The sequence below is a fragment of the Xiphophorus maculatus genome, chromosome 8, assembly GCF_002775205.1.
Source record: "Xiphophorus maculatus strain JP 163 A chromosome 8, X_maculatus-5.0-male, whole genome shotgun sequence".
NCBI classification, from domain to species: domain Eukaryota; kingdom Metazoa; phylum Chordata; class Actinopteri; order Cyprinodontiformes; family Poeciliidae; genus Xiphophorus; species Xiphophorus maculatus.
In genome coordinates, this window is record NC_036450.1 from 24,301,366 (window position 1) to 24,318,408 (window position 17,043).

Genomic DNA, 17,043 nt, shown 5'->3' on the forward strand with positions numbered 1-17,043 from the left:
GCAAGTGTTTCATGGACATTACAGAAACCGGAAAATGAAAGAATAAACAATTTTAATGAAACTATGGATACTTATGTTTGGACCAACAAAAAAAAAAAAAGCCTCATTGGAGAGTACAGGAAGTAAAAAGTGTGCTGGATTGTCCTGCTTTTACCATCATCTTTCACCTGAATACTAATGAGAACCACTCCAATAACCAAATCAATTCAAACTACAAATATGGCAGAGTGTTTTTTTTTCTTTAAAGGCGGGTCTTCGCAGCGAGTGAAAGTAAAAGTAATACAGCAGGCTGCCGTGGAGGTATAAAGATCGCTGGCTGACGATGGTCGTACAAGAACCATCCCAGCTGGAAGATGGATCCTCATCGAATCTACACCTCTGTCTGTGCCGTGGTGGTGTGTCTTCTGGGAGCAACGCGTCTCTCCAGCGGTGGTAGGGTTAAAGTTTATCCAGCATACCTTTTAAAAAAATTTTTTAGAACAAAGGTCACCCATGCAGAACGCATATATACATATACGTTTACATATAGACAATTCTAAAATTAATGTTTTTATCATTTATACTTACACTTTGTCAATTGGGTCATTAAAGGCTGTAATGGTCCTTATCTGTCCATTACTACCTTAATGTTGGCTTAATGTTGAGCCACCATTACATGTTGGCTTAACATGTAATGTAAAAAATAAAATAAAATAAAAAAAACATACGTAGATATCTAGATAACCTTCCATGTAAACTGAAAACATTTAATCTTCAATATAAAACTAGATTACAGGTTTCATATGAACTCTGGTTTAGAGGAAGTTTAAAGGAAGAACTGTCAGTTTCAGGTGCAAAAAAAAAAAAAAAAATTGTTGATGAAGTTTTTTTTTTGTCCGAACTGGTTTTTACCGGGTCATAAAATGATTTATTTCTCATCTCAAGCGTGCAACAACACACCTGAACTTCTGCACACAAAAAAGTATGTAAAAACTAAGATGTTATGATCCGGCAGCTTGTAGAAGCACCTGCTTAAGATTGATTGGTTTCTGTCTGATTTTTCTCAGTCAGAAACCGAGTTTGGTCGACTCTTTGCTGTTTTATACATCCTGCAGTCTCGCATCATTTCGATGATTTTTAGGTCTGAAGTCTTACTTCAGTCTTTTGACACACTAGATTTCCCCTCAGACATTTTGTCGTAGATTTGCTGCTGTGTTTTGAGTCACTGTCCTGCCGACGGCCCAGATTGTCGGATAGATGGCATCAAATTCGACTTCAGAATAACTTTGGTTTACTGGTCGAGTAAACCACAAGTAAGCCAAAGATTTTCCAAAGATAACAACTACGACTTGCAAGATGTGGCGACTTTATTTTTGTAGCACCTTCAGCTAAAAGCAACTCAAAACACTTAGACAAAAATAAAGTTAGAAACGACATGCATCAATAAAAATCACATCAGTGAAAAAAAAAATCTTTCTTTGAACTTAAAATAAAATGCTCTAATTTGTTACAGCTAATAATTCAGTTCTTAATAAGTCTGAAATCAGAATTATAGCTAATAGAATTAGCCATAAGAAATTCAAGTAATTGCTTTTTAAGTTGGCTCCAGAGCAGGCACGTTCACAGGGGGGTGGGAGGAGGGGGGCTTGAGCCCCTGCCCTTTTTATCCCTGATGCCCCTAGTGCCCTTTTTGAGTTTTTTTTTTAAATAAATATTTTTTTTATTTTTAAGCTGTATGTCAGAAGGCCTGTTTGTGCCCCTCAGCAATAATATTTAGCTAAATATAATAATTTAGTAAAAATAAACTAGTCTGGCTGCCCTCAGTCTAATAATGACTCTCAGAGCCTCCATGTTGTTCAGACTCCGGGTCCAAGGTGAGGAGGAGGAGGATCTGTGTCCTCTAACTATCAAATTATGGGCAAGAATATTTTTTCATACACAGTTTTGTGAATAAAAACGTAGGTCTGATGTTGACGTTAGAAAAACAGTTTCTATTTATATTTTCATAATCATCCTTGCAATAGCGGGACGAAACTCGCCTCACCACTAAACACAGAAATGTTTCGAATCCAGAGAAACGTCTGACTTTAACTTCATCATTCTGCTAAAAGCCCGGTTCACTACAGGCAGACTGAGTCGGTCCACCGACAGATAGAAAGAATATCTGTCTTTATATCAGACATCCTGATATAAGACACGGTACCGACTGTCACCGTGAGTCGCGACGCAGCTCAAAGCCCCAGTACCACCTGGTACCACCTGGTACCACCTGCTCTCTGTTCACTCTGTTTCTCCTTAACGTTTCTACCAGGCGGGTTAAAGCCGCTGCTGACGGGATCTGGGCTGGAGGTTCTGGGCTGTAAATAGAAATTACTGCAGAACCTCAAGTGTTAAAGGAAGATTCGGCCCAAAGCATTTAGAGTCACAAAATAAACATCAGAGAAAATATTGTAGCAACAATTAGAACCGCAGCAAAAAGCCAAACATGCCACAATGAAATGAATCAAAATGTCCCCAAAGCATCGGAGGACTGACATAGGGGCCACCGGGGGATTCCAGGTGGATTCCAGGTGGATTCCAGGTAGATTCCAGAGATGCGCATCACAGCAGTTGTCCTTCCAGGGGCGGCCCAAGGTAATATGGGGCCTTAGTAGAACCTCAGCATCACTAACATGTTTAAATATTGATAAAGTGAATCTGTGAGAGGGAGACCAGGTTTATTGGCAGAGTTTAAAATCAATCACTGATTATTGGTTATTTTACTGTGATGTATTTGTGAACAAACCCAATTCAAACACAAAGATTACACCATATTGTAGCCATGGTAACACAACAATCAAACTATCAAGATGATTCTTTAGACTTTTACAAAGTAAACTTCCTAATTAAATCCTAAATGTACTATTTATTTTTCTCAGCTGAATGCATTAAATAAAATGTAATAACATTGTCAATCTCTATAAATGATGCTACAGGTTTAGATCTATGATCAATGTTACAATAAACCATTTCTAGGGGCCCCTGAATGTCTGGAAGCCCCTGAATGTCTGGAGGCCCCTGAATGGCCCCTACCAGCAGCTACTGAGTTTTCTTTGCCTTGATATCTCAGTCTTATAATTCTAGGTCTCAGAGGTTTAACATATAGTTTTAACCCCTTTGAGTTTTTTGATCTATAAATCAGTCTGCAGCCAGGTTGTTCTAGAGGTTAAATAGATATTATTAGGGATTAATTAGTAAAATGGCAGCAAATTAGCTTATTTCATAACTTCATAACCTTTGACCTTCTCTCCTCTGGTCTGTTGAACAGCTACAGTCTCAGATCAGCTCAGATCTCCAGGACTGTCAGCAGCAGAAACAGAAACGTTTTACCTGTTGGGGAAAATATAGACTAGATTTGCTTTGCATTGTCCTTCATGATGGCAACGATACAGTAGGATCCAATTAGATTCTTGATCAATATGGGTTGTTGCTATGTTGTTGTACAGAGTTTTTGTTCAATGTGCCCCTTTTTTAAATCTGAGCCCCTGCCCCTCCATAGGTCTCTGCACGGCCCTGCTCCAGAGGTCCATTCAGTAGTTTTGAGCACTTTTTAACAGGACTCTCATTTTTCTTTTAGAAAAACTTGGTTTTGTAGTGTTTTTGAAATTTCTCAGTCGAATTTTCTCTTAAATGTTTTCCACTTATGAAAGATTTTTCTCACCGAGGAATGGTGGATGTGAAATCCTTTGGAAGTGGTTTTCTAACGCTTCCCAGATTGCTCAGCTGCAACAATTGCTGTTACTGATATCTTTCTTCTTTGTCATTGTCAAAACATTTGTCTTAGCTCCAGTACTGAAACTCCTGCTCTTAGAAAGGTGATTACCCTTACAGATGGCCGGTTAAGCTAAACATTTGTTCTTGATAAACTCTAGATCATTCTGACTTTGTCATAACATGTACAGATAGAACTGAAGAAACACGTAACTTTCTTTTTGACTTTATTGTGTAAAGAGCGAAAAAGGGGGGATAATTAAAATGACGTCAGCAGTGAAGTAATGCTAGAAAATTTTAATGTGTGTTTTTATTTCAGACAACTGCAAATGTCCAGCGATTCCTCCAAAAGATTTAACTGTACGAAAAGACGGATGCTTCCAGATCAACAGTACATTTCGCTACCAGTGTACTACAGGCTATACGAGAAAACCTGGAACGTCAGGCCTCATCAAGTGTCAGGAGAAGAATGGTGTTATACAGTGGACCGAATCTCTATTCAAGTGTATAAGTAAGATCCTTTTATTTCTCTTTCATCACTTTCAGAGGGACCTTTATCATGTTAGCGCCAAGAGGTTTATTTTCAAAGACGGAGATCTGAGTCGATTCTGAAAACTTTGGGTGGCCACTGAATATCTGAATCAATGTTTGTGAGAAGAAACCAAAACCAGCTGAGGTGGAAAAACAACAGAAACGAAATCAAGTGAGATGAAGAGCAAAAAACCCCCCCCAAAAAACAAGATATTCCTGAAGCTATAGGTCAAGACGTACAAACTAGACATGGAAATTGAAAAAGATGAGGCAGCGAAGAAGAAGAAGAAGCCAGAAGTGAAACCGCAACTAAACCTGCAGACCAGAACAGGACCATCTGCTATTTTCAAATGGGGGAAAACAAAAACATGATTCCATGCCACAGAAATCAGACGACGCAGCAGTTTAAGACATTTTGTTTATTAATCTGACAGTTCAAAACTTTGGAGGTGAAATTCTGTTTAAAGCCTCCATCGTATTTATTGTTTCGGTTGTGTGTGGTTTTTTTATTACAGTTTTATTTATTGTTTTTGGTCCTCATGTTTTATTTTGGATATTTAAAGTATCTTCCAGTTCCAGTGTTTAGAGAGCTTTACAAGATGTATAATTATTGGTCTTTGAGAGCGCAAACTTGCATTACGATGCCATTATCAGTGTATTACCTGAAAATGTTCCCAAAACAACAATATTATCGTTTATCGCAATATTTACTGGGACAATTTATCGTCCGTCAAAAGTTGTTATTGTGACAGGCCTAGCCTGTGCAAACAGGAGTGACTGCCATGTTGTTGAGAACCCAAATGGCAGCAGACGCAGGATAGAGATAGTATTGAAAGATCAACTAGACAATCTTAAAAAGCCTGATCTGCCAATTTTTGGCAATACTGATTTTTTTTGTCTGAAATATTGCAGCAAAGTTGCTAAGTTAGCTGAATTAGCGAGGTGTCAGTTGTTAACGTCACTGCTCCATCAGTCGGTCTGCTCTCACTGTAGAGCAAAATGTGACAGTCGGTTTTCACACCTTTGCGTAGGTAGATAATATTGATTAGATTGGCGTCCCAAGTTCAGCTGTCATCTTGCCTGCAATAAATAACTTCCTTGGCTTCTTCACCCATCGCCTATGAATGGCGGTTAGTTTGTTCCAGAAACTAAAGCTAACAGGTGAGATAGAAGAGAATCTGTACAACAGAGATCAATGTCTTTGATGGAACTGATGATACCGTTTATCATTTATTTACCGATTATATCTGCTGTGTTTTTGTATTTCTGCAAGATGTGTTTGTCCATTAAAGATGTTTCCAGATAATACTTAGATGTTTCCGCAGCTGTGATAGTAGGAGAGACCTGAAGACATGTTGGGTAAAATGCTTATCCTGGAAATGGTCTTGAAGGACTGACATGTGTGGAATGTAGTTTGTACCCTTGCTTGACTCTGCACCCATGACTGACTGACAAAGAAGAACTAGAAGTTTTTCCTGAAATCCTTATTGGAGGGATAGTTCATGAGGTGGGGGTAGGGATTGTCTCTGTGGTCCATCTGGCAATAGAGATCAGAACAGTTTGGGTGGGTCTTTTCCTTGCTGTGATTATGTAACGATGTGATGTGACTGCGTTCAGTGAGACGGGTCTTCGAACGCTTTTGCCTTCGCATGAAGAAACTTAAAGACAAAAAAACAACAACAAAAGCAGATTGCTATGGGAATTTCATTTATCAAAGAATGAGAATCTGTTTCAATAGCAAGAGAAAGATTCATCTTTGAGGCAACTTTTTCACTAAGTCCCTGCTGTTGAGATGAAAATTATTAGTTGTTTTTTTTTCTGTAGCTGGATAAATAACTGATTACTGGGGATCTGTTCTCTACAAACCCCAAAGCAAAAAGATAGAACCATTTTCTAATCATTTATTGAGGTATTTTGCGCCATATTGCAACATTCACCAATATTATACTATGTCGCTTGCTTTTCAAATACCATGCTGCCCTCAGTGGAATGTATAGCAGAGGTGTCAAACTCCAGTCCTGGAGAGCCGCTGTCCTGCAGTTTTTAGATGTGCCACAGCTAATGACCTAATTAGTCTACTCAGGTGTGGTGCAGCAGAAGCACATCTAAAAGTTGCAGGACAGCGGCCCTTGAGGACTGGAGTTTGACACCTGTGGTACATAGTGTTAATTAAATTAGGCAGCATTCACTTTGGCCACTAATACATGTACTTTTTACATTTCTTCACTATCAGATCCAACAATTGGAAATGATTTACACGTATTCACAGAATATGATTCACACAGAATGCTCCTTTTCAAAGTAATTGCAAATGTCTGAGTTAATGTGCATCATGTCAATAATTTATTCTTTAAAGGTTCTTAAAACAGTGGGAGCATAAACCACTGTGAAGGTTTTTTGAAGTGAGAGTTGTTTCAGGGTGGCATTTGTCTTGGGCTAAGATTAGATTCACCTAATCTGGATTTATTCTAAACAGATTACTGCTGGCAAATTGTGAACTGCTTCTAACAAAGTCTTATTTTGAAAACTCAAAACCATCTCTTTCATATTTTATGTTGATTAACCCTCTGTGCTCTTTTTTTTTGTCTGTTTCAGCTGACCCAAACTATCAGCCACCGCCAACCACCACCACGGGTAGGAAACTGCTTTTCTTTTCTTTAAGTCTGCATGATTTCTGTCTGTAGCTGTTGATGTGCAAGCACCTTGATTTGAGGCACAAACAAGTGCACAGATTCCTAGATGGAGCCACTTCAGGTTTCACACTTCAGGTTGCAACAAGACAAACTACAAACCATCTTTACAGTGAAACACTTTTGTGTAACTGTTTTATTTTTTGGTCCTATACTGTAGAAGAGCATTCTTTGCTGTAGGTGTTATTTCAAACATATTTCTTTTTTAAAATTTGTAACAATATTCAACATCAACACGTTTAAAAAAAAGCCTCTGTGCAAAATGGGGTTAAAACATGAACAGCTCCCTGAGAGTTTTTTTTTTGGTTTTTTTCATCGCGTCCTCCCTGCAATGAGGGCAGTGTGGTTCCCACACTTTGGGAACCACTGACTTAATGTTACCGTCTTTAAACTTGTTTGTTTCCTAAAGATTGTATTGACCTTCACTGTCCTTAGACAGGAACGTAGGTAACGAGAGAGAGGGGGAAAGGCATGTGGAAAACGTCACTAGGCTGGGATTAGAAATTCTGACGTCTGCATCCAGGACTACGTCAGTCGCCTCTATATGTGGGTTATGTTTTGCTCCTGCGCCACCACAGCAGCCCAGGCCTTTAAACTTTTGACTCCACATGTCCAACTGTTTGGCGTTTCAGTACTTTTTACACAGCTTAATGTCTTAACAAGGAGCTTTAACAGCAATATTCACCAGCAAGAGACATTGAGGGTTTTTACGTTTTCCATAAATTTCTCTCAAATGCCAAATATTCTTAACTTTCTGTTTACAGTTTATGTTTCACAGGGGAACATTGGTGGCCCAATCCCCTCCTACCTCTTTTTGCTTTTGTAAATAACAGCAAATGTCTGAGTTAATGTGCAAAGATGCCAATCGTTTAAGGTTTAAAGATTTTTTTTAAATAATATGAGCATAAACAACTTCAATGATGTTGAGATTGGAGTTGTTTTTTTGATGATATTTGTCTTGAACCTTCTTAGACTAATTGTTAGCTTCACCTTCCTGAACTTGACATTGAAAATTGAAAACTTTCTAGTTGATGAACACAGTGTTCTTCCTTTTTTTTGTTTCAGCTAACCTGGAATATCGGCCACACCCAACGATTAGCATGGGTAAAAAACACATTTTCTTTGTTTATGTACTAAGGAAGCAACATGACTTATTGACGTTAGAATGAAGATTTCTATCTGATAAGGTGCGATCGCTTTGCTTTGGGGACAGACAGCTGCATCCTATTTCTGGTTGCTAAGTTACCCTGCGTGAATTAGTTACCGTGGGAATTATATATTTGGAAAATGGTCTGGATTGCCTATGTACAATACTCACAGAAAGTTAGGAATATCTGGCTTTATGTTCAAATTGCAGGATGAATCTCAAATGTAATGTAACATTTTACAGATCAGCTTAATGTGACATTCTTTAAACTTTTTAACGTATGTCTCTAACTGTTCAGCGTTTCACTACATTTTGCACACCTTGCTGTTGCTTCAATACGCTTTTTGTGAATTGACATAGCATGCTTCTACTTAAATGCCCCACTATAATTGGATATTCTCATTGCAGTGCTAGATCATTTTGACTTTGTCATAACATGTACAGATAGAACTGAAGAAACACGTAACTTTCTTTTTGACTTTATTGTGTAAAGAGCGAAAAAGGGGGGATAATTAAAATGACGTCAGCAGTGAAGTAATGCTAGAAAATTTTAATGTGTGTTTTTATTTCAGACAACTGCAAATGTCCAGCGATTCCTCCAAAAGATTTAACTGTACGAAAAGACGGATGCTTCCAGATCAACAGTACATTTCGCTACCAGTGTACTACAGGCTATACGAGAAAACCCGGAACGTCAGGCCTCATCAAGTGTCAGGAGAAGAATGGTGTTTTACAGTGGACCAAATCTCTATTCAAGTGTATAAGTAAGATCCTTTTATTTCTCTTTCATCTCTTTAAGAGGGACCTTTATCATGTTAGCGCCAAGAGATTTATTTTCAAAGACGGAGATCTGAGTCGATTCTGAAAACTTTGGGTGGCCACTGAATATCTGAATCAATGTTTGTGAGAAGAAACCAAAACCAGCTGAGGTGGAAAAACAACAGAAACGAAATCAAGAGAGATGAAAAGCACCCTGCCACCCCCTCTAATCTTGGGCTAAGATTAGATTCACCTAATCTGGATTTATTCTAAACAGATTACTGCTGGCAAATTGTGAACTGCTTTTAACAAAGTCTTATTTTGAAAACTCAAAACCATCTCTTTCATATTTTATGTTGATTAACCCTCTGTGCTCTTTTTTTTGTCTGTTTCAGCTGACCCAAACTATCATCCACCACCAACCACCACCACGGGTAGGAAACTGCTTTTCTTTTCTTTAAGTCTGCATGATTTCTGTCTGTCGCTGTTGATGTGCAAGCACCTTGATTTGAGGCACAAACAAGTGCACAGATTCCTAGATGGAGCCTATTTCTGTTTGCTAAGTCACTGTAAATGAAGATAGTCTCATTAGTGAAGACAATTACATAATAGAAAGTATTCTGGATCCAACCACTGGTTGTTGCATGTGTACTCAGTATTCAGAAAAAGCTTTGGATATTTGGCTTCTGGGTGGAAATTCAGGATGAACCTAAAATCCACTGTAACCATTCCAGGTTGACTTAATGCAGTGGTTCCCAAAGATTTTCTTCTGCCCCCCCATGGATTACAATCACCCAAAAAAGAAAAAAAAAATTAACTGGGCACACACATCGTTCAACCAGACGTGAACCTATACACATATTTTGTTTTCAAAATATTTCACACTTCAGGTTGCAACAAGACAAACTACAAACCATCTTTACAGTGACACACTTTTGTGTAACAGTTTTATTTTTTGGTCCTATACTGTAGAAGAGCATTCTTTGCTGTAGGTGTTATTTCAAACATATTTCTTTTTTAAAATTTGTAACAATATTCAACATCAACACGTTTAAAAAAAAGCCTCTGTGCAAAATGGGGTTAAAACATGAACAGCTCCCTGAGAGTTTTTTTTTGGTTTTTTTCATCGCGTCCTCCCTGCAATGAGGGCAGTGTGGTTCCCACACTTTGGGAACCACTGACTTAATGTTACCGTCTTTAAACTTGTTTGTTTCCTAAAGATTGTATTGACCTTCACTGTCCTTAGACAGGAACGTAGGTTACGAGAGAGAGGGGGAAAGGCATGTGGAAAACGTCACTAGGCTGGGATTAGAAATTCTGACGTCTGCATCCAGGACTACGTCAGTCGCCTCTATATGTGGGTTATGTTTTGCCCCTGCGCCACCACAGCAGCCCAGGCCTTCTTTAAACTTTTGACTCCACATGATCAGCTTAATGTGACATTCTTTAAACTTTTTAATGTATGTCTCTAACTGTTCAGTGTTTCACTATATTTTGCACACCTTGCTGTTGCTTCAGTACGCTATTTGTGAATTGACATAGCATGCTTCTACCAAAATTGGATATTCTCATTGCGGTGTGCATGAATGTCACCCGAAAGCCAAATATCCATAACCTTTTGAGAGTAGTGTATTTTATTGATAATCTCTTAATGATTATCCATCTTAATTTTTTGGCCACACATGTTTTAAAAGCCCCACCAGGACCTTCCTCCACACTCCAGAGTGTCAGGACCTCCACCTCTGAGCCTTCAGTATCTCCCAACACGGAGCGAAGAGCTCTGGGTAAGAACAATGAAATCCAATCAGTAAAACCACAACAAAGGTCCAGCCTTTGTTGTGTTCTCTAAGAAATAACATGTGCACTAATGAAGAAAAGAAAGAAAGTCATTTGTAATCTGAGTGAGGCAGATTCGTGGCAAACTTTGCTTATCTAGAAAGCTAATTTTCAGTTAATTTTTTAGATGTTTTTTAATACCTCTGCGATTTCATCGTTAACTGCGAGGGTCAGAGACAGAAAGTCTGTGTCAAAACCAAGATTCAAGCTTACAGCTACACAGCGTGCACCTTTTGCAATGTTTCTTCATAGCAAAACAATAAAATAAAAAGACAAAGCAGTCAGGCAGTCACTAAAAATAATTATGAAACTGAACTTCTAATTAAAGCAGCTGAAGTTGCACCTTAAAGAAATGTGACAAGAAGGTCGTTTGTGTTGGGTTTTTATGTTTGCGACATCATGTGTGAACAGAAAACGGTGCCGAATGACTCATGTGCCTCTCCGTTTCACTGGAACATAACAAAACGACCTGCTGTCTCTGAGAGGAGTTTTCATCTGGTTTCACTTGGCTAGACAAAGAGTGTTGATGTGTTAAAAAGGCTGTTTGGTGTCTGTACCATCAAACAGAAAAACCAGACTGACATTTAGCAACGTTAAAGCTGTTTTGAGTTTTGACCTTTTTTTTTTTTTCCTTTTCTTTTTTTCACAAATAGCAATGGATCATCAGCATACAGTGAAACCTCGTAATTTGCGTTTATCCTGCTGTTGTCATTGGTTCTGCGGATTTGCTTAGCTGATTTTCCATGACATTTGTATGACCTGATGAGCTGTGAAGTTGATGGATGAAGTGTTTTTTTATTATACTTTCCATGCGGTAAGCTCGGGCCAAAAACTGGCCAAATCAGAATCTGTTTGCACAAACAAGAGAAAAAAAAAGCAAAAAAATAACGTCTCACATTTTCTGCAACATATTCAAAAAACTTGTAAAGTTTGTATACAAGTTTTTTGTACTTGTATACAAAAAACAAATGTTTCAGAAGTCTTCTAGAATTAAATTGTTTTTTTTAATGTCGTTCTAGAAACTTTAAGTTGTGTCCAGTTTGTGATTAATGATGATCTGATCATCTGATACTTGATGGCTGCTGTTGCTGTGCAACGTGGCACAAGCAGGGTTCTGGTGGGACAATTACTTTTTCACTGGCCAGGTTCCTTAAATAGATTTTCACTCTTAATAAAAGGAAAATCTTTTTTGTTGTTGTTGTTTTTTTTGCAGCATTTACTCAGGTTAAATTTATCTGACATCAAAATTAGTTCAATTACCTGAATCTTTTTTAAAAAAAAAAGGTGAAACACCCAAAATGCTTTAAGAGGGCAGAGACTTTTTGTTACGCCACTTTTTAACACTCTGTCAGGTTTTGATATATTGCAATAATATGTGGAACAAATGGGTGAAGATGTTTGTGTTGAAAATAACTTGAAGAATAAATAAGCAAAAGGCTGTAATTATAGCAGAAATAATATAAAAATAAAATAAAATATAAAATACAAAAGAAACAATTATAGCAGATAAACAGATGGTTCCACAAAAAACATAACAGCTGATGCTACCTTCTTTTCCTGTTTGCAGGACCTTCCTCCACCCTCCAGAGCGTCAGGACCTCCACCCTCCAGAGCGTCAGAACCTCCACCCTCCAGAGCGTCAGAACCTCCACCCTCCAGAGCGTCAGGACCTCCACCCTCCAGAGCGTCAGGACCTCCACCCTCCAGAGCGTCAGGACCTCCACCCTCCAGAACGTCAGAACCTCCACCTCTGAGCCTTCAGCATCTGCCAACACGGAGCGAAGAGCTCTGGGTAAGAACAATGAAATCCAAAAGAAAAAGAAAGAAAGTCATTTGAGGCCTGAGTGTGGCAGGTCCGTGGCAAACTTCGCTTAGTTTCTAAATGGAATATCTCTGCGATTTTTTTTTTTTTCATTAGCTGCGAGGAAGAGAGAAAGAAAGTCGGTGTCCAAATCGAGATTAAAGCTTACAGCTAAACGGCATGTACCGTTTGAGACGTTTCTTTAAAACAAAAAGAAATAAAAGACAAAGTAGTCACACAGTGACAATCACTAATTATGAAACTTGGTGTATTTGAGATAAATTGGTTAATGAATTTAAGTCTTGCACTTCTCTGTTGCTAAGGCAAATTGGGAAGTATATAGGTAAATAAAATGGTTGCTTGGTTACGTTATAAATATATATTGTGTTGAATCACTGGATATATTTAGCCATCTATTTATAGCACGTGTGTTGCTGCAAAAGATAAAGTGCAAACTACAGCGAGTTTAGCAAGGAGGTTTTGTAAGGTCGACCCTCTTCATAACTTATATTGCCAGAAAACAACCACAAAGAATTGGCCAAAACTGAAACGCAAATGAAACCCAAAATTCAAAGATTGTAACATAATTCTACGTATGTATATACGGGGCCTCCCTTCTGAAGCTGCTACCCCCGCGACCCGACCTCGGATAAGCGGAAGAAGATGGATGGATGGATGGATATATAAATCTACTGGTGATTCCTGTAGATTTATACCAACTTTTAACAACCCTCTTTTTGTCAGTCGGACATAAGAGGGCTCTCTGGACATTCCTCTTGGCACAATCTCCCCGTGTCGTCCAGAGTCCTCTTCTGTTCAGCTCACATCGAAGGTTTTCTGTCACACTAATGTCTTGAGGAATGAGAGAGCCATGGAAGGAGGTCAGTTTTGTGTCTGGTCATGTTTTTTGATCAAAAACCTGCTGACGGACCCAACGACGACCTCCAGGTTGAACCTCAACAGGTTCGTCGCGCCACACATTCCAACATGGGAGTTTTAGAAAAGACAGCAGGCCCTCAGCGACACAGAGCACTTGCTGTGATAAACAACATATATGAGGTGTTCTTCCACATGCTTTGGTTTTGTTTCACCCCGCATGGAGTTTTATGACATTATGTCATTTTATGACCCGGTCGTTGAGACGTACTCCCGTCACGCCGCTTCAGCATTTCTGGCCAACCCTCGCCACAAACGCTGAAAGAACTTGTAACAAGCTTGTCTGAACATGAAAAAACTGAGGGAATTTTGCGGGACACCGAGTCAAGCTGTGTCCTGGATGCGTGTAAGTCACTTTTGATAGACTGCCCAGCGTATATATCCTGGGATTAAGGATGTTCACAACGTTCTGCTCCGTTGGGGACGGGCTCGTTGCTTTTGCGGTGAGGTGGCTGACATGGTTTCTCTTTTACTTATTTGTTGTTGTTTTTTTTTGGTCAAATTTAAACCCTTTACTGCAGGAATTTCTTCACAATTATATTAGAAAACGCTGTAAAACGCTTTGAAAATTCAGCAGAGATTGTTCATTTGAAAATAACACATACATGAAATACATACCGAGGGAGTTAACATTCCAAATAGCAAAAATATGGCATCACCTGACCAAAAGGTAACAGCAAAGAGCCAGTTTTGTGTCACCTTTTTTATTAATAGAATATGGATAAATAATCATTACTAATATACATACATTAACTGACAATAATATACAAACAACGATGGTCAACTTACCATCCGGAACTGAATGTTTATCATACCATCAGTTTCACTTTCAGGCATCCAGCATGCCGAGTTGAGTAAAGCATAAGTATTTGGTTGTGATGCAGAATTTTTCCAACATGTCCAAAAAGGAATCTTGGTTTGTATTTAAATGATATACGGTGTGTTACAGTGTTAAGTACTCATTAAGGCGAAACGACAATGTAACCTTTGAGTACACACTTTTTGAACTGCGCTGCAGAATCTATTCCATTGTAGCAATTAGCAGATTTGTAATTTTACTGGATAATGTCTCATGGGACGGGATTGACGCTAGAGAAATCATTTTAGCCGACTGTGTTTTTGTTTCCCCGTTAGGAGGAGAACGCAGAACAGTTTGCATCAGTTTGATTGGAGTGATTCTATTCTTCATGGTGTGCGGTATCATCTTCTTCCTACATCGACAGTAAGTTGGTCAACAGAGCTTTCTCATCCTTCTCCGATATCAAAGTTTTAATGCTTGTACTGACAAAAACAAACCCCCAAAAAACGCCTTTCTGTTCTTATCTTTGAGGAGAAACAAGCCGTTTCCTCCAAGAGACCCAGAGGAACTGGAAGCTATGAAATGCTGACTGTGATGCAGAACGTCAGTCAGAGGAAAAACAGGGTGGAAGGAAGTAACGATGAGTAACCTGTACTTAATATAAATGTACCCACTGCGACGCCGTCATCTGGTTTGTGAAATGTGGTTTTGAAGACTAGTTTGGAATTTGCCATCTTTTTTTGTGTGTGTTTATTTTCTTATGACAACTTTAACAAAATGAATGTTTTGGATCAATTTCATGTATTTTTCAACAGTTATGTTTTCATTGATTAATCTGCAGTTACAGTGTGCATGAAATTAGATTTAGGTACAAACACAGGCAGCTTCCCCTTCAGCGTTATGCTGCATTTTTTTTTTTTTTTTTTTTACCATGAGCAAATAGAAAAACATTCACCAGGGCCTGGCTTATGTCCTCCAATCAGTAGGTCAAAGTTAACATGGAAAAATACAGAAGACGACAACAACAGCCTTTTTGTAAAACTATATATATATATATACTGTATAGCCTATATATATATATATATATATATTTCTTTGAGTTGACAGTTTTCCTGACTTGTGCGTTTTACTGTGGATGGATGAATGGAACTTAAAAAAAATGCTTTAAATTATTTATCCATTGAAAAGTAAGCTCGTTTTTCATGAATGTAACTTTGCCTTAAAGATTTTAAGAGTGCACACACAAGAATTCTTGTGCGCCCCCTGCTGGTTGGGAGCAGCCATTCTGTGCCCACAAGATGCTGCATCAATTTTTTTTTTTTATCTTATATGATACCGTTTTGATTTCTAGGTTTGTTATTGACCTAAATCATCGTAGCTGAGTAAGATAAATTGATAAATGTTAGAAAGGCAGCAGCAAGTACTCCTCTGTTAGCATATGAAGTAACTGGGATCTTCTGTTTATATTATGCAGATTGTTGCTTGTTGACCATTATATACCAGATTAACTGAAGTTAATAAATTTAATACAAATATTCATTTTTATTTAATTGAGTCGTTCGTTGTTATTGTGTGTTTATTTCAGTCAGCTAGCAGCTAGCTAGTCAAAGAGATGCTTGCTGTCCGTAACCCTTTAACTCACTTTTGTACATATTGAAAGGTTACAGCTACAAACTTTGACACATTTTATTAACATTACATATGAACACAAACATTTCTATGTTTATGGTATTGTGGAAGGTTAACTTCTGCCCTGGTCTCTTCCAGTTTTTAGCAGGATTTCGTCTAGAATTGCCCTGTATTTAGCTCCATTCATCTTCTCTCTAACTCAGTTATGCACCAGTTTGTCACCTAAAATCCCAAATAAAACAATTTGCAGTCTGTGGTTTTAACATGACTGAATGTTGTTCTTCATGGGTAATGAATACTTTTTCAGCAAAGTACTGTACCAGCCTTCTTTGCCATCAGCACAGTACTGAAATGTAATCATACCTTGTTATTTAACTCAATGGAAGTGGCAGTGAGTAGCCAAAAACCAAGTCATTTAAGACACCCGACTTCAACAGCTCAGCCAGGTCAAGTTAAAACAAGCATAAAAAAATAAAAAGGGAAGAATCTGAGATGGCTTCAGATCTGAGATCTAAAATGAATCACTGGTGTAAACAGACACTGTAAAAACGTTTGAAACACAAACCGATCCATTTGTGTCACGACCAGACCCGATTAGAAGGCACAGCAAGGAAATCAGCTCGCTTCCTCAGGACGTCTGATGTGTGGCGTTGCTGTGGTCGGACCACGCTCAGCAGAGTTCATGCAGACGATGAGGCACGAGACAGAGCTTCGAAGCGGAGAAGATCTGCATACATCTCACAGTCATTTGTGCGCACACAGTGACTTGTGTTCAGTTAGAGAAAGGCTTTACATAAATGCAAGCGAGTGAATTGGCAGCTGTAGTGGAACGACTGGCTTTCTCCAGAGACGAGCTTGTTCCAACCCCGTGGTGAACGTCTGCTCCAAATCAGCATCTGAAGGACTTTAAAAAGCAGCAGCAAACACCTTCTGTGAATTAACCATGTATTCAGTAACTGAGTAATCTGTTCTTTTAAAGTGATGATAGTCAAGTGGCTGGGACATCAGAGGTTTACAATGGAGGGAAGTTTTTAATATTGTTTTCAGTCCATCAAAAATGGAGATGCGAGACAATCAGTAATGTTTCTATCGGATGTTGAGTAATGGGGTTATAAAAGCTTTTCCTGCATTAGCCATAAAATCTTCTTTTAGCTAAAGCATCGTTCCATTTTGGTTCCTGTTGGTG

The 17,043-nt window shown here is 38.5% G+C and overlaps 1 protein-coding gene across 4 annotated transcripts; it reads left to right on the forward strand.

The window, feature by feature from the left end:
• Positions 1-252: 252 nt before the first annotated feature.
• Positions 253-16,109, forward strand: LOC111609416 (mucin-5AC-like). 4 transcript variants are annotated; one of them, XM_023337837.1, is made up of 10 exons: positions 253-432; positions 4,049-4,240; positions 6,856-6,894; positions 8,016-8,054; positions 8,670-8,861; positions 9,252-9,290; positions 10,551-10,640; positions 12,260-12,484; positions 14,564-14,651; positions 14,763-16,109. In XM_023337837.1, exons 1-10 carry the CDS (start codon positions 354-356, stop codon positions 14,815-14,817), a joined length of 1,038 nt encoding a protein of 345 aa, XP_023193605.1. In that variant the 5' UTR covers positions 253-353; the 3' UTR covers positions 14,818-16,109. The 4 variants fall into 4 exon arrangements, with proteins under 4 accessions (XP_023193605.1, XP_023193606.1, XP_023193604.1 ...); XM_023337836.1 differs by having other exon boundaries at positions 255-432; positions 14,760-16,109; XM_023337838.1 differs by lacking the exon at positions 8,016-8,054 and having other exon boundaries at positions 254-432; positions 14,760-16,109.
• The last annotated feature ends 934 nt before the right edge of the window (positions 16,110-17,043 follow it).

Excerpts from the sequence above, each read along its gene's own strand:
- LOC111609416 (XM_023337836.1), top strand. The coding sequence starts at position 354 with ATGGATCCTCATCGAATCTACACCTCTGTCTGTGCCGTGGTGGTGTGT. Across the intron at positions 4,241-6,855 it reads ATCTCTATTCAAGTGTATAA|CTGACCCAAACTATCAGCCA; the intron begins GTAAGATCCTTT and ends TGTCTGTTTCAG. Across the intron at positions 6,895-8,015 it reads ACCGCCAACCACCACCACGG|CTAACCTGGAATATCGGCCA; the intron begins GTAGGAAACTGC and ends TTTTTGTTTCAG.